This window comes from Peromyscus maniculatus, chromosome 11 (genome assembly GCF_049852395.1).
Source record: "Peromyscus maniculatus bairdii isolate BWxNUB_F1_BW_parent chromosome 11, HU_Pman_BW_mat_3.1, whole genome shotgun sequence".
Taxonomy (NCBI): domain Eukaryota; kingdom Metazoa; phylum Chordata; class Mammalia; order Rodentia; family Cricetidae; genus Peromyscus; species Peromyscus maniculatus.
In genome coordinates, this window is record NC_134862.1 from 53,641,239 (window position 1) to 53,668,353 (window position 27,115).

At 38.7% G+C, this 27,115-nt stretch overlaps 1 protein-coding gene and 1 long non-coding RNA gene across 2 annotated transcripts in view; one reads left to right on the forward strand and one right to left on the reverse strand.

Annotated features, from left to right (window-relative positions):
* LOC143267798 (uncharacterized) overlaps window positions 1-27,115 on the forward strand; it is a 291,852-nt gene that overhangs the window by 105,221 nt on the left and 159,516 nt on the right. The window lies entirely within an intron of this gene.
* Rgs13 (regulator of G protein signaling 13) overlaps window positions 25,808-27,115 on the reverse strand; it is a 29,657-nt gene continuing 28,349 nt past the window's right edge. The window contains exon 7 of the mRNA XM_006975354.4: window positions 25,808-26,301. Within this exon, the coding sequence (XP_006975416.3) occupies window positions 26,119-26,301 (183 nt within the window). The 3' untranslated portion in view covers window positions 25,808-26,118. The remainder of the gene's footprint in view (window positions 26,302-27,115) is intronic.

Below are 27,115 nucleotides of genomic sequence, written 5' to 3' on the forward strand. Positions count from 1 at the left end.
AATTAAATGTTTCTATTTTTGAGTTTGCCGTGGTCATTCTGTCTCTTCACAGCAATAGTAAACCTTAACTAAGATAACTGGTTAGATGTTTGAAGTCGTTACTTTTCTGTTGCTGTGATAAAATACCACCACCAAGGCAAACTACAGAAGACACAGTTTGCTTTGGGTTATGGTTCCAGAGTGTTCCATAATGATAGGGACAGCATGGCAGCAGGTGGCAGAAACATGAAGCTGAGAGCTCACATCTTTAACCTAGAACATGAAGCAGAGAGAACAAACCGCAGTGTGGGGAGGCCTTAAGCTCTCAAAGCCAGACCCCAGGGACGTGCCTCCTCCAATAAGGCTTTACCATCTACATCTTCCCATCGGCCCCGCCAGCTGCCAATCAACTCTTTAAAAAACCATGAGGGGGCATTTCTCATGCAAACAACCATGCATTTCCCAAAGAGGGAAGGGCTATCAAATGCACACACATATACATGGACACACATGCACACACACATACACACACACACACACACACACACATGCACACAGACACACACACATGCACACACACACAAACATATACACATGCACACACAAATAAATGTGCACATACACACAACACAAATATTTTTGCTAAGAAACTTAGGTCTATTAAAAAAAGCTTGTCTATTTAAAAATAATTATTGTTCTGAGACTACCAACTTCCAAATGCAGGCATACTGTTTTTATTATTGAGACTAATGTCTGTGAGGTGTGGTTACTGTATTTATAGAATTTCTCAGTATCAGAGAAAATAAGCGTATTGTATATATTTTATAAAATAGAGGTTATAGCAATAATCTCCCCAGGGATGACTATGGCAAAATAAATCCATGTAAGAGAATGATGATGTAACACTGTGGGGACCATTAAGGTCCAGAAGTATTTATGTTTCTCGATTTAGTGAATGATTTGAAACTTCAGTGGTACCAATTCTTAGTTTGTGTTCCACGGGAACACTCCAAGTTTGTGCTTTTTATCTTGCTTAATTGTGCTGGGATTCTACTTGTAGGTAGATAATTAATATACCTGATATTTTATCAAGGCATTGGCATAGCAGTGATTTTGGAGTGGGGAATGTTGGTGAAGGAACTGGCTATCGTGGTGCACTATGAAATGGCACACAGGGACGATAGAATTTTGTAAGGATAACAGTTGTCTGGCTTGTGAAAAGTTGCTATGACTTTATATAGGTTGTTTAATCTCTCAAGATAGTGTTTCTCAATTTATTCCTAGCATTTATTTTCTGCCTGGCATGGATTTTAGATGACTGCCATTTACTGACATCCAATTTTAAAGCTAAGAGATTAGTACTTCGTGTTCCAAAAATGTCTTTCAGAACAGGAAACTTTCCAGGTAGTGAAAATATTTAACCATAAATAGCAGAGGTATTCATCCTAACCAAGTATGTGGGTTTGGAATAAGCACATCTACATGTCTATTAAAAGTTTTATTATGGTGGATCCCTAATATGTGATGTCTAACTTGCTGCTTTATAAATATTTATGGTAGATACTTGACTCAATATCCATGAGGTAAATTTAACTACGAAACAATTTTCTCCAGATAAACTTTAAAATTACATTTAACGAAAGCAAAGCAAAACCAGAAAACATTCGGTGATGATTCCTCTAGACATATAGATTGTTTTGGCTAGGGAGTGTAGTTGGATTTAGTGCATAATCAAGAAAACGGAGGTTACAAGTGTGAGCTCTTGCCAGCTGGCTTTCTAATACTCCAGAATTCCATGCTTCCAGGGACCTGTCTCTGCTTTCAGGTGTGATATGAGACATAATACCAAGATCTCTTTTCTTTTTTTCTCAGAAACTCATTATAGTATATTGGAAAGAGGTCACAGACACCATCTTCATCCATTGTGGGGTATTTTTTCAATATGTGAATGTTAACATTTCCAATGAGAAGCTCTAGTCACCATTTGAACATACTCAAGGTTCTTAATATCTTCTGGTCTAGGATAAAGTAGATTTAAGGTAAAACTTATGGAATATGATTATTTTCATAGCCAAAATTATTTTGTATTAGTTCCTCCAGATATTGTTGTCTAAGTTATAGAATACTATTAAACTTACAAATTGTATGAAATAATAAAGTAAAAAATGTGTATGCTAATAAAATTGTGACTGTTTAGGTAGAATTATCTGAGTATCTCCTCAAAGCACAGTTGTGAAGTTGGATGCTGTTGAGTAGAAAATGTTTGCCCAATGAATGACCCATTTTCAAGTTGGTCATTACTTTAAAAGTTGTATTTTTCTATATAAAAACAGCATTAGAGTAGGGTGTGGTATCTTATTTCTATAATCCCAGCACTTAGGAAGGTGAGGCAGGAGGATCGCCATGAGTCTGAAGGCAGCTTGGGCTATAGAATGAGTTCCTGGCTAGGTGTGGCTATAAAGTAAGGCCCGTATCAAACAAAAACAAAACAAAACAAAACAAAAAAAAAAAAACACAGAATAGAGCAAGCAAGGCAGCAAGCAGGCTAGCTGAAGAGCCTTCCTCTTCCCTTTCTCCTCTGTGGAGAACTGAAAAAATATGGAAATTTTCATTCTCTTGGCATGGAGAGCGAGTGCCTCATCCCAAACTTAGAATACTGATAAACAGAGAGAGGGACCATGTCTCATTCCACATGTGAAGCATGCATCTGACATTTTGCAAAGCTTATTGTTAGAGCAGAATTCCCTCCAATTATGCCACAGCATCACTGAAGAGAGAGACAGCTTAACACTGGATAGTTCTGCATCTGAATTACCATCTATGATTTCCTCACTGTGTGTCACTGGAAGCTCACAGTTCCTGCAAGCCTCAGTTTCTTTAACTATAAGGGGAATATAAAAATGCAATGCAAGCTTCCATAATATGACATAAGATACAATATGTTTAACACGGCGACTGGCAAATATTTATCACTCTGAGTGGGTATATCAGAATGCAATGATTGATCCCATTGTTGAACATTCAGCACGTGAAAAACTAGATTTCAAAAACAAGATCCGAATACCCAGGAAACTTTTTCATGATAAGTTAGGAAGAAATAAAAATGGAAAAATTACCAGTAAAGCAAAAGACCTAGAAGGAGGAGGAGGAGGAGAAGAAAAAAATGCACACCAAAAGGACTGTTGTCTTAGCCATACTAGCTTGTATTTTACTGATTCCATTTTGAGAAAGGTGTGGAAGTTTATTCAGCTCCTCTTTTTTCCCTTAGGATGATATTATGTGTAATATTATGTTATTGACTTGTTTAATACATTCACATATGTTCTAATGGCGTTTACATATCCATATGCATTTTATTCAACTTGTGATTATGCTTAAGTTCTCAAAGTCTTGATTACTTCATTAAATGCTGGAAAAAGAACACCATCAATATGATCACACATAAAGAACTAAACTAGATTCCTTTGCTGAATGAGGAAGCCAATGAGCCTGAAATTTTGCAAAACCCTGGGCTTGAGCTCAGATATGCCTGCATTTGGGTTTTACATTTTCCTAGTCAGATTAGATAGTACTCTTATTTTCTCTGAGATTTCATTTTTTCATCTATGAACTGAATAGAACATTGCCTCCTATGTGTAAAAATAAAAAAAAATCATGTGTGGGGAAGACTAACCTCTTCCATCTGGGTTCAGGTAGAGTCTCTCTTAGCTTACACTCATTACATGGCCCGATGTGTCACTGTTTCCACCGTGTGCTGTTAATCATTACCATGGTGTACCTCTCCTCGTGTTTATTACACCTCACCAGGAACAGCCACTGCCCATCTAACTTTATATTTTGCCAACATTTTATGATGTTCTTGATTATGATAGGATTTATTTTTAGATACCTAGAAGCAGAGAGAGATAAATTATGGTCCTTGGCTTACATTCTTCTTTTCCTTCTTTGTTCAATCTGGGACTGTGGTCCATGGATGGGGCCACCCACATTTTGGGGGCGGGTGTTCCTTGCCATTTAAACTTTGCTGGAAAAACATTTTTAGAAGACACACCTAAAGCTGTCTTTTTTATAAAAAAAGTATTTTTTATTTTTTTGAAATTATAATTACATCATAATTATACACACGTCCCTTTCCTCCCTCCAAATCCTCCTATAGACCCTTCCTTTCTCTTTTTCAAATTTATAGTTTCATTTTTTTATTAATTGTTGTTACTATAAATGCAAGCTGCTCAGTCTCTATAATGTTAGTAGTATGTTTTCAGGGCTGACCACGTGGTATTGGTGTGCTCTTTCCCGGGTGTGCTCTTCTCCCGCTCCCAGTATTTCTTAGTTGCCTGTAGTTTCTTTCTTTTTTTTTCTTTTTACTTTTCTGTTTTTGTAGGGCTGAGGTCTCATGGGCTTTTACCCCTATGCATGTTAAAATGTTTATTGGTGTCTCTCTTGTTCAACTCATGTTTAGTCAGTCATATTGGTGAGACTTTATGAGTGTAGCTTTTGAATTTCCTATGAGACATTGTCTCACAGCAAAACACCTGATCATCTGGCTCTTGCAATCTTTCTGCCTTTTTTTTTTTTTGCAATGATACCTCAGCCTAGGTGTAGAAGTTGTGTTGCAGATGTGTCCATTGTGATTGGGATCCACAAATGTGCATTTTGATTCATTGTGGTTTTCTGTAATGGGCTCTGTCTGTTGCAAAAAGGGTTTCCTTGATGAAGGCTGAGGACTACACTAATCTGTGGGTATAAGGTCAAATACTTAAAATGCAGTTAAGGATTGTGCTGGTTTAATAAAGTGGTGGTTGTAGGTTCTCCTCCCAGATCCATGACTTCATTATCCCTGGCTAATTGGCTGAGTTTCCAGAACTAGAGGATTTCTCTCTTGCAGAGGGGTCTTAAAACCAATTAGGGAGCTTTTGGTTACTGCCAAAGTATGCATGCCATTACTGTACCCTTAGGTTTATCATGCCATATTCCTTTTTGTTATGGTTCATAAATGTCATAGCTGGGTAGGACTGCTGGTTACTTCTCTCCGTTAGAAGCTTGCATGGTGCCTTCTGGTGCCATGAAAGCTAGTCTTCAGGGAGGAAGTTTTTCAGGTCAAATCCAGCTTAGGGGTCTCTGGACCCTTTGTCTGAAATGCATGGTGTCTTCAGCAATAGGGACTTACCTTCCAGCCTTGCAAAACAAGGGCAATAGCAATAGCCTATGATGTTTTGGGAGTCTCTTGGACAGTCTTGACTTTTGTGCCTGATGGGGTTTTTGCTAGGTAGTCTTTATATCTTGAAGGGAACATTGTCAGCCAAGATGGGAAATTTTTATTTAAGCTATATATGTATGTTTATGGACAGCCATGTGTGTTATATTATTTTTGGTAGATAGTAGTATGATTCCTTATGACTTCTTCAGACATCCTTTTATTTTTACCCTCCTCCCTCCTGTATTTATCTTCCTTTGCCTTTCCTAATTAAAGCCCCCCCCCCAATTTTTCCTATATGATGCCTTGTATCTGGCTATTTCCATCTCTCTCAATTCCCCACTTCCTCGCCCAGCAATGGTCCTTTTTATTTTCCTGATTTCTGCAGTTACTCAAGGATGTATCCTCACATCTGAACACTTGGAGCTAGTAGCTTCAGATGAGGGAGAACATGAAGATCACGTTGAGTGAGCTAACCCAGACCCAGAGAGATGTGTCTTCTAAGTGATTCCACATCCAGCAGTGTTGACGATGAAGATTAACCATCACAGCTAGCTGCCTGTAATGCACAGTCATGGCCAGTCATTCCCTCATCAGAGTTATCCAATCCAAATTGCCAGTAGGTGCTAAGGTTAGGGTTCTCTGCTTTTTCTAGATTAATGTGTGTGCTGGAAGAACTGGAGATGGTAAAGTTTTATGTTATGTGCTACAATTTGCCATTAAGACATTTTGGGATATTAGGTGCTTGCTAATTTTAATTTATACCTCAATATCAATTAGTTAATTTAATCAAAACTTGCAGGTCAGAACTGGTACATGAATGTTCCAGACAGAAGCAGAGGCAGTCCCAGGACTTTGGTATCTGTTGTTAATATAAATTGCGTTTGGGTTAGTAAAGTGGGTGTGACTTTTTTTTTTTAACATCTGTAAAATGCACCTGATCAGGCATAGGTTTATGGAAACTGGTCTATAAGTAAGATACCTGGATCCAGTGTGCCCAACATGCTCAATGCTTTAGGAAGGTGTTCTAGCTTTGGGACACTAACCATGTTATCTGTCCAGCTGTGTAATTAATCACCAAGAGTTTAAGTGACATGGAGAGCAACGATCCAGAGCATATGAGACTAGTTAGTGCAGGTGTACTTGCTGAGATTGGTGTGATGGTGACCTCTAGAATGCACGTTAGAGACAGTGCCAGTTTCGTAGGTAAGAGAGAACAGTGCATGTGGACCTGCCAGATCTGAGATGATACAGGCAGAACTTTGGAGGAGGTGTTGACTTACGAACTGCTGTTCACAGTATCTTTCAAAGCCGAGCCAGAAAAGATAAGAAGAGCCAAAGCTCTAATCCCACTAAATTAAATTGTATTTTCTTGGATTTGTGTTTTTTTTTGGTGTGGATTTATTTAACTTTTAGTGCTTCAGTAAAACTAGATAGCAGCTGCTGAGTTTTATTTTTCTTCACAAACTGTGTAGGAGTCAGGTCCTTTAAAAGTTTGTATCAATTACATCATTTTAAGCATGGTTTTTAAACACACATCTCTGATAATTAGATGTATTAAAATACAATGTTGGCAGAAACAAAGGCATGAGTTTCAGATGACTATAATTCCAGGAAATTTAGGTTATATGGAACTAGTGGTTTCTAGGTGTATAGTCTAGATACACATTTTATTCCCTGATTTCTACATTTGCCACCCACTCAACCTCAAAGGATGAGTCAGAACCTTCCTGAGAACTTGGTGGAAGACTATTGTAGCTCCTCAAGGGGCTTAAAAGTTTCAATATATGTATACATACACATATACATACATACATATATACATATATATGTAAAGGTTGTGTGAACCTGCCTGAATATGCATTATTTGGGTGGGAATGTGAAAAAAGGAGATAGAGTGTTTGAGTATGCTGTCTTCTTCAGGGGATAGATCATGTCCTAGGGAAGTACCCATTTCACCAACTCCTACTATGAATGAGTTTGTGAAATTGAATAAGAATATATAATTTAAACAATGGTAAAGAAAAAGTAGGATGAAAACTTTGGTTAACAGTCTCAAAATGAATGGTATTATCCTTAAGGGGTAAAATTGATAGCTATGTGCATAGCAGATAATATCTGTGATATTAAACCTTCATGGGGAGAAGAAGGCAAGGAAAATTTTGTTAAGGCATTTTAGGGGAATATTACATAAAAATGCTCAGGAGACACTGTTCTTGTGGTTATTTCTTCGGGGGGGGGCATAATTTCAAACTCCTTACTTTGGAGTCAAAGTCTTAAAACTTAATACTCAATTTGGTACAAACCAATTATGGCTCACACAAGATAGTGGGTTTGTATTTACAAACCAATCTTTTAAAATAATTTAAAGGTTACTTTATTGTGTATTTATTCACTTATTTATTTACCGTGCATGTGTGGGGATGATAGAGGTGTATGCATGCCATAGCATGTAGAGGGTAGGTAGAGGACAGTTTATAGGTGTTGGGTCTCTCTGCTATTTGAGTCCCAGGGACTGAATTGAGGTTGTCAGCCTGGTGTGGCCTTTACCTGCTGAACCATCTTGATGGCCCCAAAATGTATTCTAAGTAGAAAGAAGATAATGTACATATTGGATTTTTTTTAGTGCCTCTGTAGGTTTAGCTTTGAATGAAACTGAAGTGTGTGAGTTAGGGCTGTTAGGGGAAGATATTTGGGAAACTCAGATGGTCAGTGTGGCAGAAACTCGGCCCATTCATCTGACTTGAGGATGCCACCACTCTCTTAATGTGAAATTCACTTAGAAAAAAAAGAAAGAAAATTATATGGTCTTGGGTGTGTGGATTAATGTCAGGGTCTTCAATTCAATTCCATTGGTCCATGTGTTCGTTTTTATGCCAATACCAAGCTGTTTTTATTACTATAGCTCTATAGTAGAGTTTGAGGTTAGGGATCATGATGCCTCCAGAGGTTGCTTTATTATACAGGATTCTTCTAGCTATCCTAGATTTTTTTGTTTTTCCATATGAAGTTGAGTATTATTTTTTCCAGGTCTGTGAAGAATTGTTGGTATTTTGATGAGGATTTCATTGAATCTGTAGATTGCTTTTGGTAAGATTGCCATTTGTACTATGTTAATTTTACCTACCCATGAGCATGGGAGATCTTTCCATTTTCTGATATCTTCTTTGATTTCTTTCTTCAGAGACTTAAAGTTTTTATCATACAGGTCTTTTACTTGCTTAGTTAGAGTTACCCCAAGGAGAGGCAGGGTGCTGGGGAAGCTCTCAGGAACCCACAAGGATAACACCACCTTGGACTGCTGGAAGTGGTCCAGAGGGTGCCTGGACTGGTCTACTCTGGTGACCGGTCTACCAAATACCCTAACTGTCATCATACAGCCTTTGTCCAGTGACTGATAGAGGCAGATGCAGAGATCCTTGGCCAGGTGCCAGGCTGAGCTCCAGAAATCCAATGGATGAGAGAGAGGAGGGATTCTGCAGGTGGCAAACATGGAGATCATGAAAGGAAGAAGTGCAGAGATGACTGCCCACACTATTGGAGGCCCATGAACTCTAGACTAGGGGCTGTGAAGCCTGCACGGGACTGGACTAGGCCCTCTGGATATGGAAGACGGTTGTTTGGCTCAAACTATTTGGGGGGCACCCAGACAGGGGGATCGGGATTTGTCCCTGGTGCATGGGCAGGCTTTTGGGAATCTGGTGCCTGTAGTGTGGTACCTTGTGCAGCCTTGGTACAGTGGGGAGGGGCTTGGACCTGCCTAGCCTCAGTGTGCCAGGCTCTGCTGACTCCCCATGGGAGACCTTGATTTGGAGGATGTGGGGATGTCGGGTGGCTTGGGAGGGAGGGCTGGAAGATGGGAGGAGGGAGGAGGTGAGATCTGTGGGTGGTATATGGAGTGAGTAGAAAATTTCTTAATAAAGAAAAATGGAAAAAAAAACTTAAATAAATAAAAAAAAGAAAAAAAGAAAGATTACTTGAATGTACCAGAACATTGACAGATTGTAGAGAAAGCTACAAATGAATCATGTCATTAGTGAGCATGATTTCCTTGCCCAGGAAAGAATAACAGACCCTAATATTTACTGTCCTCCATAACATTACAAGATGTACCAGTCAAAATCAATCAGTCACAGCCACTAGAGAGCAAATAATTAACATATCTCATTATCATTCATCCTGTTAGCTGACAGCAGATTTGATAATGTGTGCTGTGTGACATGACTGTTTACATTTAATTTGGATTGTAATCAGAAAATACTCAAAGATTCTTAAAACATTAGATGGCAAAAGACACTAGCCTGGGCTTATTGATACAACAGCTGCTCATTTGTTTCTAAATAATTGGTTTCCAGGAAATATTAAATACTAAAGGATACAATATTAAATACTAAAGGATACACTGTTATATAAACATATTTGCTAAAATGAAATTATCCTTAAAAAAATATTCTTTTAAATACCCTGACATCAACTAGGTGTGATGTGGGAGAGAAGAGCTGGTTCATAATGTAATGAAAACAACAACCAGCTCATTTATGAGTTTTTTTTCTTACTTTACATTACTCTACAACTATCGATGGACATCTGAAGTTATTATTCATAAAAAATACAGACCAATATGCCAACATGTCTCTCAATTTTCAGACTAACAGTTGTGTTTCATGCTTTTCAGTTTATAATATTGAATAAGCACACCCTGGGCAGCTGTATTTTCCCATCTATAAACAACAGAATGGCACAGTAGAAACAAAGTGTGTGTTTATAAACACTTATTGAGAACTGTTGTAGGCTGGTTGGCTTGTTGGAATTTTAACATAATCTACCAGCCACCTTTCTCTTGCTATGACAAAATAAATAATTTAAAGGAAGGAGGGTTTATTTCAGCTCCTGATTTCTAAGTTCATAATCTGTGGTCTCTTGCTCTCATTGTTGTGATCTTATGGTGAGGCAGAGCATTGTGAGGGGGAGTTCTCAGTAGAGTAAGGCTGTTTATTATATGCTGGGAGGGAAGTAGAGAGATAGAGAGGAAGAGCCAAAGAAATAAGACATGGCCTTCAAAGCCACACCTTCAGTGACATTCTCTCTGTTATACTTCCTCACAATCCATTGAACTATGAATTCATGATGGATTAATCAATTGATGGTGTCAGGGCTCTTCTTATTCAATTACACCTCAAAAGCTTGCAACTAAGACGTTAAAACGTTTTAAAGTTGAAGCCATAACATGTACACTTCATTACAACTTTGGGATGTGACTTTGCTTAGGAAGCACACCTGTAGATCTCTTCTCTGTACAGTCAGTTTCCTTCTATCATGTCTTTTAGTCCTTTGAAATCTCCTACTTTTCAATCTGTAAGAAAATGGAGGCTCACGGATATTAACCTCCCTAACTAAGGTAAACTTCAAAGAAATAGTAGATTCTACAAGTGCTCATTGTGAAAGGTTTTCTTTCTTTTATTTCACCTATTTTACTTAAAACATGTGGGATTCTAAACAAAAAGTTCAAATATGTAGATCGAGAGTAAAAAATATTGATTATCAGGCAAGGCAATAATTACAGTTCAAATGATACAAAGTCACAGATATGCAGGGTGATTAACCATAGTTATTAACCTGACACAGAGAGTAAATAAAATTGTATGGCATTAGGAATTTGTGTATGTGTGTGAAATAAACAAATTTTAAGTGTTCTTGCCCTTGGCTAAAATTTCACAGTCTTCTGTCTCCCCAGAATTGGGTGGAATTTGTTAATTTGTTTTACTTTAGCAAATTTTACCATCTATCTGTATCTGCATTGTAAACTTCAGTTATGAATAGAATAGATTAAAGGGAAAAGTCCAAGCCTTATATTATTTTCATATAATATGATATATTGGAAACTAAGATAATTTTTCAAATCTAGACTTGGTCATTTGGATGCTTAACCAAGTCCTTCCTCTTTGGGGTAGAGTGAGACTTGTATATAATAGGGACTAACAGAAAGCAAGCATAACATGTGACAGCTGTGAAGAAGAATTCAGTCAGAGGGTAGAAGGGGGTGGCTGCTGCAATCTTAGCTTGCATGGGGTCATCAAAGAATGTCTGGGGCACTGGAGCAGAGAACAGGCAGAAGGATGATGAGTGTGTGTTTCTTTGGAAAGGAAGGAAGAAAGCAAGAATAGAACAAGAGCCCCCCCCCCCCCAAGTTTGCAGATGTAAGAGGGTGGTTACTCTCGTTATGGTGGTTTGAGGGTAGCAGACGACAGGAGAACAAGGGATTAGGATGCTGTTGGGCTACTGGGGCCCATGTAGAACATGTCAGGATTTGGGATATTTTTCTGTATGTGGGATGGAAATTACTTGAGAGCTTTGAAGAGTGTGACGCGTTTTCAAATGAACACTGGTGTGTGTGTGTCTGTGTGTCTATGTCTGTGTTTGTGTTTGTGTGGGTATTGGGCACAGAAGTGCGATTGGGAGGTAGAAGGTGAAGGGCCAGCTAGGAGCCTGTTGTAATGATCCAGGCAAAATAAGGCAGTGGCGTGGCTGTGGGTAAAAGCTATGGAGGTGATAGAGAGTGGGGTCTTCAGGATATATTTCAAGGGGAGAGATGACGTGATGGCTTGATTAATGGCATATGAGATGTGAAAGATAGGTTTTAAGAAGAGTCCACAGTTTGGGTCTTAAAGTGATATTTTCTTCCACCAGGTAAAATAGGGTAAAACAGGTTTTGGAGAAGATAAAGTCCATTTTGGGGATATGAATTTTGAAATGTTTTCTTAGAACTCTCATTACTTGCCACTCCTTAGACAGTTCATATTCCCTTTACTGGTAAGGTTTTTTTTTTTTTTTTTCTTTTCTCTTTTGCCTATCTGGAACAGTAAACCAAGAACAAATAGTACTGCACTCAAAGTGCCTTATAATCTCCCTGTTCTTATTTTCATTATTTCTGATTCATGCAGACAAGTTTTTGCCAGTTTCACATTCTATTAGGAGGAGTTTACTGGAGAGAAACTGCTTCACTGTATCATGGTGATTTAGTTGACAATAACTCGTTCACACAAGCCTTACTTTTTGACTACCTCATTGTCCTTTGTGATCACTACCAGCTTGATATTTTGAATTCGTTGTCTAATATTTGTGAAATCATGACTATTTATCTAGTGTTCTGATGTACTTTATATTTTGCTAGGGTGATTTATTTTTTTCCATAAAGTTTTTATTTCTTCATTAAAGCCATGAGCCAATGTTACCATCATCCATGTTTTATATTATGGAATCTATGCCAGAGGGCTGTTTCTTTGTTCCTGGAAGACAGTTGCTCCAACAGGCATTTGTTGCTGATAAAGAATGTACTTCCTAAATGTTTTTTCTTCTGTCTGTTTTCTGATCAAACAGAGATAACAGTTTAATGGAAAATGCAGACAAGTAGACATACAATCATTTTAACAAATAACCGACAATACTATCCATTCTTCTTATTTTGCTTTTTTTTTTTTTTTTTTTTTTTTGAGACAGGGTCTCACTGTGTAGCTCTGGCTGACCTGGAACTCATTATGTAGGCCAATGTGGCCTTGAACTCACCGAGTTCCACCTGCCTCTGCCTCCTGAGTGATGAGATGCTGATTAAAGGCATGCACCATTACTCCTGGCAGTCCCCATTACGGTAAGTAATATGGAAAGAAAGCAGACAGAGTTTAGAAAATGAATGTATTTAGTTCTGGGTATAAAAACCACTGAGAGTTATTTAGAGCAAGCAAGAGTTGGAGTTGTGGTGAGAGGAAACAAAGAATGCAAAAATGAAAACTAGTCTGGGCTTCATCACTTGTGAGGGTATGACTTCAGGGATGCTACATTTCACCCCTGAAAAATGGTGGTCCAGTTGCTAACCCTGTAGAGGTTCTGAGGGTGGGTGACAGGTGCATATCACATGGTGTGTTTCCCAGGGAGAGAAACTATTTCTGGCCAAGGGCAGTTTGCCAAAAGTGTCTTGATTTCTGAATATGTTTGACGTGCATGGTTATTCAGGTCTGTGTCAACTGAAGGACTCCCCTAGTTTGGGGTGACAACATTAATCTTAAAAAATGTCTCTTAGACTTTTAAAATTAGGCCTTTATGACTTTTTTTCTTAGATAACACCTATTGACCTTTTTCACAGAATTTTCTAGTGTGTGTATGTTTAAGATGATGAGTGTGGCCATGCTCAAGATATCACTGGAATTTCAACAATAACCATCTTGGGGTTTATTAAGAAGATCCATCATAAGTTGTGCAGTGCCCACTCAGTGTTAGTCGATGCTCTCCATGCAGTGACTCAGCAAAGGAAGGCTGCACTTTTGGTCTTTACTGTGCAATCTTGCATTTAATTTATTAGAAAGCATGAATTTGGAGTTAGTCCGGTTACTTAGTCTTGGCTTGACTTTTCATTGCCTTGAATGAGTTTGGATAAGTTTTTAATATCCTTGTGCTCAGTCCTCTCAAGGTTAAAGTGTAGTTAATAATAACATTGTTGTACATTTATTATGAGACAGGAGATAGGAGGAATGAAATGACCATCTGTGGTGCCTGGCATCTAGGAGCGTCCAAGCTTTTCCTGGAAATGAGATTTCAGAATCTTATTTTTTTTCTTCATTCTTTTCTCAAAAATAAGCTTGCATGACACATTTCACCAAACTTCTCAGCTAATAATAAAATCCATCGTGGCAGGTCGAGATACAAACTGCCAAAATGAGGCATTAAAAACTCCTTACACATACACTCCAATTTTAGATTGAGTTGCTTGGGATGGACTTCGGGTATTGGTCACCGATAGGGTGGGTGCTGCCAGCTCAAGACAGACTATATTTACCTTAACTGTCACTTCTCCTTCTCGCTTGCAGAGTCTTGTGAGAAAGAACTTGTTGACAAGCATTGCCAGAGGAACAGGTCTGAAGTGTGCAGTAACAGCAAATACGTTATTAGAAACAGCAGGTCATGCTATAATCTTGTCCAGAAATCAAGATGCCCCCACTTCTTTCTGCACACTGTTCATTTTAAAGGACACATTCCATATTTGAAGTTCACAGATCTGCCATTCTTCATTTCTCCATATTTCTTTTCCTTGCTGAGTCTAGAAATTCTTTAGATGATGAATGTTTACCATTGTTAAGTATTACTTGTTGGCCATTATGGCATTTTTTTTTTTGCATTGTGACAATTTATTCATTTATCTTTCCTTCCTTCCTTCTATCATCTTAAAGATTTAGACCTAATTTTATTTGCCTCCTGCATACCATCTACAGCTAGCCAAATACTCACATGTTCTAAATGTTAATGAAATGCTAATGAAGCAACTCATAAATTTGAGCTTAATAAATTGAGACACACTGGCTCTATGCATACTGTTTGACATCCGAGGATACTGCTCTCTTCTCCTATTTTTCTTCACATATTTCTTTTTAATTTTCTCTTGTAACAAACACTGTAATCCATTTGGGTTTCCATCATTTATTCTCTCTAAGTCCACATGTTCTCTTTTAACACATGTCTTTTTAAGATTATAATTCTCTATTGCATCCTGGGCACCTAACCCCCTGTGTCTAGCACCTAGATCTCTCTCCATTGTTCTGCTTTCTTTCCATCTTGCATTGCTTATGAAAATGGATAATGGTGTTTATTAGGGGTTAATATGATTGTATGTCAACTTGTCTATTATGTACTGGTTCTATACCTCTCAACTCACTTCATTCACACAGCACTGTGCAAAACAGATTTCATGATCACAGTGTGGCTAGATCTTTATGTGTTCATACCTCACCATTTAACCATCGGCCCACAGAGCACCAAGCATTCTGCCTCTTGGGTTCCATCATTCTCCTCCTACGTATGTCAGGGATAAAGATGCATTTATAATGGATTTAGTTTGAGGCTCAAATTAAATGAGACCACTGAAGGCATTCTGTCCATAAAGTGTTAAATATGTACTGATAGATTTATGCAAATAAAGTCATCGTATACTTTCTCTATACTTTGCTTGTTTATGGGAAGCTGCACTTACAATGGATAAGGTATGAATATCAGGAAATAATTTTGGTTCTCATTAAGGTACACCAAAGGAAAGTGATTTATTCAAATCCTTAAACAATGTTAACATAGGTTGTTAGGTTTCTTTCCCCCTGGTTGTAGGAGTTATATATTTGGATACTAACTTCTTACCAGATGGTTTGCAAATGCTTTCTCCCATTGTCCAGGGTGACGTTCACTGTATTTCCCTGTTATTATTTTCTTTGCTTTATAGAGGTGTTAGGTTTGATGTAGACTGACTTGTCTCCTTTTATTTTTGCTGTTCATGTTTTGGTGTAATATGAAGGACATCATTGCTAAAGCTGGTTTCATGAATCTTTCCCTTGGATTTTTTTTTGTGGGGAGAGGGTGCAGTTTCAACTCCTATGTTTGAATTATGTTTATGCATTTTGAGTTGAGTTTTATGTGTGACATAAAATTAGGATATGCTTTATTCTCCTGTTTGAATGTATCAATTTCTCCAGTATCATCTCTTCCCTTTTGTTATTTATTAACAGATATTAATTATATCAATTAAAACATTTTAGTGGTGACATTTCTGTACATGAAGGTATTGTGCTTAGATCTTCTCTGCTTTTGCGTCTCTTCTCTACTGCCCTCTCTGGTCACCTTCCCCTTCTTGCCTTCTTATTTCCAGTCATGGTGTTTAATTACATTGGTTCATGTATTTACTTCTATGCAAGTTCCATGTTATAAAGAAGATACATGCAGAGCAAGTAATTATACAAAACCATGTAAAATGTTAATAATCACCAAGGAAATGCGACCAGAACAGAACACAGACATTATGACATTACTGAATGGGTAGATTAAGCCATGTTCTCTTCTTGCAATACAATATTATTTAACATAAAAGGTCCTATATTTTGTAACACTATAGATGAATGTTCAGAGCATATTGCTAAACAAAAGAAGCACATCAAAGAAGGATAAATATTTCATGATTCTAGAAATCTGAGATGTTTACAGTAATTAAACTTGAATAGCATGGTGCTTTCTCCAGTTCAGGGGAAAAAGGACCTGCAGAGTTGCTAATCATTGAGCATGAATTTTCAGTTATGTAAGATGAATAAAATCCATAGATTTACTGTACAATATTTTGTTTATAGTTAATAATACTGAGATTTTAAAGTACATATTTTAAAATATGCAAAGAGAGTAGAGCTTGTATTCAATATAACAAGTATATACATGCACACATATGCATGTTAATTAATTTCTTAAAACCTTGGGTTCCTTGCCTTTGGTTAGTAATGCCAGAAAGTGAATTTTGTGTGTGTGTGTGTGTGTATGTGTGTGTGTGTGTGTGTGTGTGTGTGTGTACTATGAAAACATGAGCCCAACAACTTTCTCCAGTACATCCCTCTGCTCCTCTCTCACTCTCTATTATCTAGTTTTTACTTTATTTATAGAACTTATTGTAATCTTGTGTGATCTTTTTAAAAATAAAATTGCCTTATTTCTTTTACTACCTACAGACATTGTAAGGTTCATGAAGACATTTTCTGATTGGTTTGTTGGTAGTAGATTCGTTTCTACATCTGATCACCATACTGGTTCACATAGATGTTTAACAATTTTTTGAATGAATCAGTGTGTCAAAACACCGAATACTACTACTTAAAATTTAACAGATCATCTTTATCATTGCCACAACATCATAATGAGCCTACAGTGAACATCTAGGAATCATTAGCCCATTGCTTTGTTTCCTAGGTTTGATTGTTCCTTGTGAGTTTCGGCTTGATCTCCTGCACAGCTCCCCCTCTCAGGACCACTCCCTCAGTGACTCAGTGTTACAAATGGCTCTAGTCTTATTTCTGTTGCTTTGATAGAACACCGGCATAAAAAGCCACTTAGGAGAGAGGAGGTTTATTTTAGCTTACAATTACAGGTTATAGTCTATGACAGCAGGAAGTTAAGGTGGCAAGGACTGAAACTAGCTAGTTGCATTGTCTCCACGGTCAAGAGCAGAGAGCCATGAATGCATGTACGTCCTGCTTGCTTGTTTGCTTCTGCTTTCCTCCAATTCTCCACTCTTATGCAGTTCCAGACCCCTCCAGTTCTTCCCCCTTAGGCAATGGTGATGCCTCCAGGGGGCTGGGTCTTCCCACACCTGTTAATAAGTCACTGAGACTCTCTTCTTGAGTGATTGTGGATTGTTCCAAGTTGACAAGGCTGACCATCACACTTAAGGGTTCCAGATTTGTAATCCGACCTCCACCTTGTTCCTGAGTCCCACTTGCTGCATGTGATCACTACACCCTCAGCATGTTCTCCAAATCCTGCTTACGTCACTTTCTCATATGATGGTACTTGAACTTATCACGATAGTTGCTTTAGAAACCGGATCATCTGTGATCTCTCCCTCTTTCAAATCTGATCTGTTCACAATTTCTCTCTCAGAAACATTTCTCTTTTCCTCATTGGCAAGTGCTCCACTTGTATTTCCTTTCATTTGGGCTTTTTAGGTGACTGATATGGCTACTTTTTGTGCTCCTTCTCAATATAGAAGCCTATATCAGTAAATTAATTGTATTATGTCGTAGATAAGAATAAAATAAATTTCCATGAGGTTAAGTGGTTTTCTGAAACGTGCAGAGCGGCTAGGCTTTGGAGCCAGGCTGTGAACTTGGAGCACCCTCAAGCAGAACCCCCACCTTCTGCATCTTCCCAAGTGTCACACGCTCTCCTCTCTCCCTGCCCCCCTGTCCCCTGCCCCCCTGCCCCATTCCAGTTCCCCTCTTCCCTGAGAGATCTCTTAATTATTCTTCAAAGCTTCTCTCGAACAGCACATCTCCCGTTCCCTCGAACAGCACATCTACAGATTCCACTGGGTAGAGGAAGGTGTTTCTGCTGGGTTTCCAAGGCAGCCTTTGCCCATGCGTGCTTGGCCATCACTGCTATGTGCTTTTGTTATCATTGGCCATGTCCTTGAGAGCAGAAAATGTACCTTAATTAATGGCTCTCCGTATAGCGTCTTGGCCCACGGGAGCTAGTTTTTTAACAAAGGCCTCTATAAACGTCACTTATGTAATAACTTCATTCTTTTCTTTTCACAGGGACATTATATTTTTTTCTACTAAGATACATAATTCTCATGAAGCTTATTTCTTCGTTTAATTTTTTTATTAACAACCCTGTGAGACTTTTATAAATAAGACACTCTGTTTGCCCCCTTCACTGTTTTCAAGCCCACAGTGTCCCTAATTAATGTCTTTGTTCCCTGAGCTTACATACTTTCCTATTCTATACTATATTACTGCATTTTATTTTTCCAAGTTTTATTTTCTGCTAGGCAACAGCTAATGTGTTAGCATTAGTGATTCATTTTTTCTTGCCTCTACTATGAGTTTAGATGCTATTTTTCATCTATGATCAGTGGTGGGAATTTCAGGCCCTAGATATATGAAAAATATTTTTAGACAGTGGGACTTACTATTTTCTCTAAATTACAATCTTTTATGCCTTTGAAGAAAACTTCGTATATGTCTTTTCTATAGTCATTATTCTAAAATTGGTATTAAGTCCTTTGTAGATGATGAGAGTGTTGTATGCCTGATGAATTATAGGTAGAAAAATGTTCATCTGTGCCAAAATACTTGAATTCTGAGACATTCCTTTATCACGATTTTCTTACTGAAAAGATTGTATCTTTACTCAAAAGTAATGAATTCGTGTGTGTGTGTGTGTGTGTGTGTGTGTGTGTGTGTGTGTGTGATGGTTTTATATGTCCATGTACACATACATACATACACACACGTATGTAGGTGTGCAAGCATATGTGTGCATGTGACAGTCAGAGGTGTCATGTGTCTTTCTTGATCACTCTACACCTTATGATTTAAGAAGTTTAATGTTTTTTTAGTATGTGTGAATGCTTTGCATGTATTGGTGCACCATGTACATGCCCAGTGGCTTCAGAAGTCAGAAGATGATAGCGGATTCACTGGAACTAGAGTCATAGAAGGTTGTGAGCCACCATGTGGGTGGTGGGAACTGAACTGAGGTACTCTTCAAGAACAGAAAGTGCTCTTAACTGCTGAGCATCTCCACGACCTCCATCTCCTTAGTTTTTGAGGCAGAGTCTCTCCCTGAACCTGGACCTCACCCATTTAGCTAGGATGTCTGGCTAATGATGCTCAGGGATCCACCTGTCTCTCTGCAACCCGAGTCCATGGGTACCAGCTGTGCACTGCCGTACCTAGCTTTGACATGGATGCTGGAGATCTGAACTCGGCTCTTTATGCTTGTGTGGCAGGCACTTTACCAATTGAGCCATTTCCAATTCCCAGGACAACAATGTCTTATTGTTTGCATCCTTAATGTTTGAAAAAATTCTATAAAAATGAAAAATAATAAATATATTTGGATTCTAGTCTCAAAAATTAATTTTTAAGTAGATAAGTCTCCAGATACTAAGGATAAACTGATAGCATGTAAAACGTATTAATATTAACATATCTGTGTAGTGATTTTACAAATGCCAATTTTTGAATTGTGTTTAACCAAACAAAAATATTTCTCTAATAAATTTGCAGAAAAATAATAGCATGTGAAATATTAATGTTAAAGTCATCTAAACTATTTTAATTATGAGCAAAATGAAATACACACTTCTATAAAGAATTATTGGAAAGATAGCTCATGAAAAAGTGGATGTAGAATTCAAGTTTATAGTTTCTATTTTTTTTTTTTGGTTTTCTGAGATAAGATTTCTCAATATAACATCTCTGAATGTTCTGGAACTCACTCTGTAGATCAGGCTGGCCTCGAACTCACAGAGATCTGCCTGCCTCTGCCTTCAGAGTGCTGGGATTAAAGGCGTGCACCATCAGTTTCTATTCTTATTCTTTTTCTTTTTCTTTTTCTTTTTTCTTTTTTTTTTTTTTTTGGTTTTCTTGAGACAGGGATTCTCTGTGCAGCTTTTGAAGCCTGTCCTGGAACTCACTTTGTAGACCAGGCTGGCCTTGAACTCACAGAGATTCACGTGCCTCTGCCTCCTGAGTGCTGGGATTAAAAGCGTGCACTACCACTGCCTGGTCCAGTTTCTATTCTTAAGCTAAGTTTTTCTAAAGGTTTCTATGAATCATTGTTAAATGCAAAGTAAACATTTAATCATTTACTTTCTCATGAAAACTTTAATATTGAATAAATTACTCCTTAAAGTGAGTCCAAGATAGTAAGATAGAAGAAAACGAGGAGCAAATTTGTAATGGGATGTGGTCAATCACATATATCATGAGGTTGTTATCACTTTATTTTGTAGATGAGAACATTGAAATATACTGAAACTAAAAGTTCAAAAACATCAGGTTAATGAATAGACACTGATTCAGTTGTTCCATACCTTCATTCAAATAAGTTTTGTCACATATATGTATTTACACACACACACACACACACACACACATGAATACATCCAGTTGTGTTCATTTAGTGTTCTTCAGATGTATATATGTTTTAGGCTGACAGTTTGGGATTGGATAACCTATCAAGAGACTAATCCCTAGTCCCTTAAGAGGACTGATTCTCCACCTCTTAGCAGCTTTTAATTGCCTGTAGCTCTTCATCTAGGGGTGGGGCATGACGTGATGTCTTCCATACACATTGGGATATCAACTGGTATTGTCATTGTATAGGTCTTGTTTGGGTAACCACACTGTGAAGATTTCATGGCACGTATGGAAGGCACTATCTCCCAGCAAATGTCCTGGTCTTCTGGTTCTTACAGTCTTTCTGGCTCCTCTTTTGCAGTGCTCTCTGGACCTTAAGTGTGGGGGTTGTATTGTAGATGTATCACTTGGGGAGGGTGCTGTGGGATGTTCTGTATGCTGTAAATGTGTTGCTCTGATTGGTTAATAAATAAAATGCTGATTGGCCAGTAGCCAAGTAGGAAGTATAGGTGGAACAAGGAGAGAGGAGAATTCTGGGAAGGAGAAGGCTGAGTCAGGAGACACTGCCAGCCACCACTGCCAAGAGAAACAGATATAAAGTACCGGTAAGCCACGAGCCATTTGGCAAGATATAGATTTATAGAAATGGGTTAATTTAAGATATAAGAACTAGCACGACAATTAGGGTGTTTGGCCATCCTATCACCAGAGTAGGTCAGTTCAGGCTTTCTCTCGACCATTGCCAGTAGTCTATTGTAGGGGTATCTTTGTGGATTTCTGTGGACCTTTCTAGCACTTTACTTCTTCCTATTATCATATGGTATTCATTTATCATGGTCTCTTATTCCTTGTTCTCCCTCTCTGTTCTTGATCCACCCTAATTGTCGTGCTAGAAACCCCATCCAATGACTGAGGGAACTCGATGCAGAGATCCATGGCCAGGCCCCAGGTGGAACTCCAGGAGTCCAATTGGTGAGAAAGAGGAGGGTTTATATGAGTGAGAATTGTTGAGACCAAGGTTGGATAAAGCACAGGGACAAATAGCCAAACGAATGGGAACACATGAACTATGAACCAATAGCTGAGGAGCCCCCAACTGGATCAGGCCCTCTGAATAAGTGAGACAGTTGATTAGCTTGATCTGTTTGGGAGGCATCTAGGCAGTGGGACTGGGTCCTGTACTCAGTGCATGAGTTGGCTGTTTGAAACCTGGGACTTATACAGGGACACTTGGATCAGCCTGGGAGGAGGGGACTGGACCTGCCTGGACTGAATCTACCAGGTTGAACTTAATCCTCAGGGGAGTCTTTGCCCTGGAGGAGATGGGAATGGGGGGTTGCTGGGGAGAAAGTCAGGGGGGGCGTGGGAGGGGGGAGAACAAGAAATTCATGGCTGATATGTAAAATTAAATTAAATTATAAAATCAAATAAAAAAGATATAAGAACTAGATAATAAAAAAACCTGCCATGGCCATACAGTTTATAAGTAATATAAGTCTCTGTAGGTGTTTACTTGGCTGTGGGACTGGTGGGTGAGAGAGATTTGTCCTGACCATGGGCCAGGTGGGACCAGGAAAACTTCAGCTACAAATGGCGCCCAATGTGCGGCAAGAATTTCCACCTAAAACCCGAAAAAGCATAAAAAAAATTCTAAAACAGAGCTAAAACAGTTTTCTAGTTGTCTCTCTCAAGTTAGCAGTGCCTGCATGCTTGAGCTACTATGTGGCAGGTTCCTCGTGTGCACGCTTGACCTGCAGTATGGCGGGAATGAGGCATCTCCAAGCTGCACATTACACTGCTGCTGCATGGTGGATTTAGCCTTTGTTAATACAGACAAAAAAAAAAGAGGTTTCTGAGCCACACGCTGTTGGATGGAAGAATAGATCCACTGCTTCCTAGAGTCTGTGGAAGCATGGCGGTAAAGTTACCACCACCAAGTTGGGAAGCTGAGTGGGTGGAGCATGCTGCAGTTTAAAGCAATAGATTCACAGTAAGACAGATTCAGATGGGATAAACTTCTAAACAGTTTACAATACCCCCAAAGCCAGTTGTTCTCTGTATTTTGACCAGTTGTGGTTTTCCGTGATGGTATCTATCTGCTGCAAGAAGAAGCTTCATTGATGAGGGGTGAGAGCTGCACTTATTTGTAGAGATGATAATAGGTATTTAGAGTACAGCTGGGAATTATACTGGTTTAGGAAAGTGGTAGTAATAAGTTCTAGAATCCATGAACTTACCGGCCATAGATACTTGGCTAGGTTTAAAGTACCAGGCATGAATTTCTTCCTATTTAGTAAGCCCTTCTAATTTGATGACTGTTGGTTACTAACAAGATAGAAGTGTCACCATGGCACTCTTGATTGTATCTCACCATGCTGGCCATTGCTGTGGTTTGTAGGACGGTTGATTTCGTTTCTCCCTTGACAGTTTGTGTAGCACCTCTAGATGCTATGAGAGCTAATCCACAGGGGGAAACTCACAGGTCAGTTCCAGCTGGATTCTTCCAAGTTTTGTGTCTGAAGCATTCGGTGTTTTTAGTAGTAAGGCCTTACCTTCAAGTTCTGGAAGGCAACCAAGGGCAATGGCAGTTGTCTATAGTTATAGGAGTCCCTTGGGTGCTCAAGCCTAACCACTCAAAGGAGGATTTGCCATGTTCGGCACCGGGGCTTTTGTTAGATAGTTTATAGTTCATGGGGAGAACATTCTCACCCTAAGTGACATAACTTCATTTAAATTACACACACACACACACACACACACACACACACACACACACACACACACACACGCTTATATATATTATATGTATGCTTAAGTAAACACAAAACAATAGGTTTCCTATGATTTTCTCAATCATCCTTAGTGTTCTTTATCATCTCTCCTCCCTCCCTCCTTCTCTCAGTAGTGCCTTCCCTCTGCCTCCCATTTTTCTCATCCTCCTTCACAGTACTTGTGTCCTATTATACCCTCTTTCTAGACCTCTCTCAAGCTCCTTCTCATCTCTGCATCTATGTTCCCTTCTTATGTTCCTGCTTTCTGTGGTTACTCCAGGTTATATACTCAGATCTAAAGAGTCAGAGCTAGGATCCACAAACAAGAGGCACTCGCCTTGCTGAGTGTGAGTTACTTCACTCATGTAATATTTTCTAGTTTCACCCATTTTTCTACAAATTTCATGATTTATTTTTTGTTACAGCTGGATAGAATTCCGTCATGTATATGCACCACATCTTCATTTCCCTTTTATCTGTTGAAGGACATTTAGATTGTGAACAGAGAACAAATAAACATGGCTGAGCAAGTAAATCCAACATGCCTTCACGATCAAGCCTTAGAGAAAATAGGACTGGATGGAATGCACTTAAACACACAGAAAAGGCTCTAGATAATAAGCCTATGTCCGCCATCATCCTAAATGGAGAAAAACATTAATTTACAAGTACTGAAGTACTGGCCTTGATGGTACAGGCCTATAATCCAAATTAATTGAAGACTGAGGCAGGAGGATTACAAGTTCCAGGTTTGCTTTGGTTACAGAGCTAGTGGAAGACTGGGGTGGGTGACATAGGAAGATGGAGAAAGTAAAGAGAGGGCAGAGAAAGGGAAACTCGATCCCATGAGATGTCTTAATGAATAAAGGTGCTTGCCATCAAGCCCGACAACCTGATATTGATCCCTGAGACCAACGAGGTAGAAAGAGAGAACTGACTCCCTTCTACAAGTTGTCCCTGTGCCTCTGCACATGCACTGTTGCATGCACGTGTACCCACCCCGCAATAAATAAAATGTAAAATGAATAAAAAAGATAAGGAAACTGAAGAGATTGTGACATTTTTGTTTCTAACTTTCTATAGTATACCCAGATCTGAATAAATTCATGTGACAGTCATTTTTGGAACTCCAAAGGGAAACTTAAGTTTCTAGTAATAAATTTAGTATTCTTTCCATGGTTTTGTGTGGAGTCACAGTATTCACTTCCCCACTGTCTTGCAGTGGTTCTTCCCTGAGTCACTTACTGTTCTGTTGACATCTCTGGAGCTGGGGGCAGATGGTTGAGTGACGCAGCACTTTTTGTCACCTGAATACACTGTGGTTGGCTGTGCAGTTACTCACCTGCCCCTTTAAACACGGGAAGCTGTAGTTAAAATGCCTGGGACCTTGTGAACCGTGAAGGTGCAATAAAACACACTAGCCCACGGAGTAAGGACCACGGGCAATATGCAGATGTGGTAGTCACAGTGAGAGGAGAAGCTTGGTTTCATCAGAGGGATAAGATGCTCTGTCAAACCAAGACAAAACATGTGTATTGAAAAGTGATTCTGGTATAGGGTGAGGATCAGTTTCAATGTTTCCTGTCCATCAACAACACAAGACTTGATTTTTTTGTTTTGTTTTGTTTTTTTTGAGACAGGGTTTCTCTGCATAGCTTTGCGCCTTTCCTGGAGCTCACTTGGTAGCCCAGGCTGGCCTCGAACTCACAGAGATCCGCCTGGCTCTGCCTCCCGAGTGCTGGGATTAAAGGCATGCGTCACCACCGCCCGGCTAAGACTTGATTTTTTTTAAGTATAAAAGTTACAGTTCAAACTTTGTACCTGTGTATGTTTTGTTGAACCCCCAGAACTCCAAATCTGAGGGTTGAGTCTACATTCTTTCAGTGTTTTAAAATGACAGAAAGGTGACACCAAACAAGTAAGTTAAACTGCCCTTTGTTCTATTTTCTTACTTTTCACAAACTTCAGCCCCTTTGGAATCTGTACTGCAAGGTACAATAAGGCATCTTTGAAAAATATGCACATTACCTTTTAGTTTCGATTTATTGGCTCCCAACACCATGATGATTTCATACTGTGAAGAAACAAATCCCCAAATAAAAGACAAAATTTTATACCCCAATAGCAAAGTAAACAATACAAATGAACAATGAGTCACACATAATAACCACTTAGACTCATCACAAAGATTTTCCATGTAGAAGGTATATGTGATATAGGAGGTCAATTATGGACATCCTACTAGGAAAAATTTATAGCTAAATTGTCTCTTAAGAACATATTTTTCATACTTCTCATGCTACAATATAATTGATTATACCATGACTATTAAGCTTATATACTAATTCAAGTGATTTTGAGCATATCTGTAGAATACATAGAGACATAATTTAAAGAGCAAAGGTTTTAAAACAAGTTGTCTGTGCTATGGCTGCTAAATTTCTTTAATGAGGAAAGATCATGAGTTGCCTAGTATAGTAAAAATGTTATAGTGTTTGTATGATGAAGCTAGCTTCTTTCTCCTTCTCTGTTAATTCCTCTCTGTAAGTATGCTATAAATTGTGCTGTAGTATTTGCGAGCTCATTATGTTTGGAATGCATTTCATTTGGGAACTAGAAATCAATTTATGGCTTGGATTCTGTTTCATTTCTCCTTTCATTCTTGTTTTGTATATTTTTCTAAATTTAAGTTAACACTTGCAATGTGCCATCTTCCGCTTGAACTTCTGGGTAGCACTCAAGAACTTTTGGGTTGAACAGTTTTTAGAAGTCTTTGGTACATTTCAGACTTCAAAAATCTGGGATAAGAATCCATTTCCATATGCATATACACAATCTTTTGAGCCTCTTCAAAGCATGTTTGAGTGGGTTCTTGAATGCTTTTGATGATAGCTTCTCTTGTTGTACTGTCGATGTTAATCTGAAAAATGAAATGATAGGTTAAGCACAATCAAATGTGTATGCCTGCAATGGAATGCTTTAATTACTACCCTTCTTTTCAAAATAACAGCATAGTTTTGGGTGAAGTTTTCATAGGTATCTAAAAGGACTTTTAGGAAGTTAAGCCTCTGCTCTTTTTAAAAGTAAAAAATCTGCCTTTAGCATTCCAGAGCAATAAAGAAAGCATGGAATCCACAGCCAGGAAACTGTAGAAACCACTGCTTATCTGGGAGATGCCGGTGGTTTGGTAGTGGTTGTCTGCCAACATGGAAGTTTATGAACTGGAGGGCTCTTTTTAAAGTAAAAAGGAAGTTGGTGGCTGCTTTCAACTTTACCTTCCTTAATAGTCACAAATGCTGTGTTGGCCAAACAAGTCCTGAAATGGGAAGCAAGTGAGGAGAAGTGAAGAAGAACTAGAGGGAGGAAGTGGTTATCTCAGAAGACTAGAAATTTCCATAAGGGTTTGTGGGAATAGTTGAATAATATAGGGTTATGCTAAGTGACAGAAATCTCCTATGGTATCCTCTACCCTTGCATTTAACATGAATTGTAATTTTTGGCTGTCTCTCTGTCAGGAGTCTCAATGTCAGACAGCGTAAGTGACGGCAGTAACGGCAACATGGATGTCAGCTGAGTTTGTGGGTTTACACTAAAGTGGGGTGGCACACAGGACCAACACTACTGAGGAAGTGCTCCTGCCCATTCATGGCATTTCAAGTTTATGCTGCCAGAGAATTATTCCAATGACCCCTTGGTTCTTTTTAACTCTGCTGGGAATTAAGATAAGCTAATGG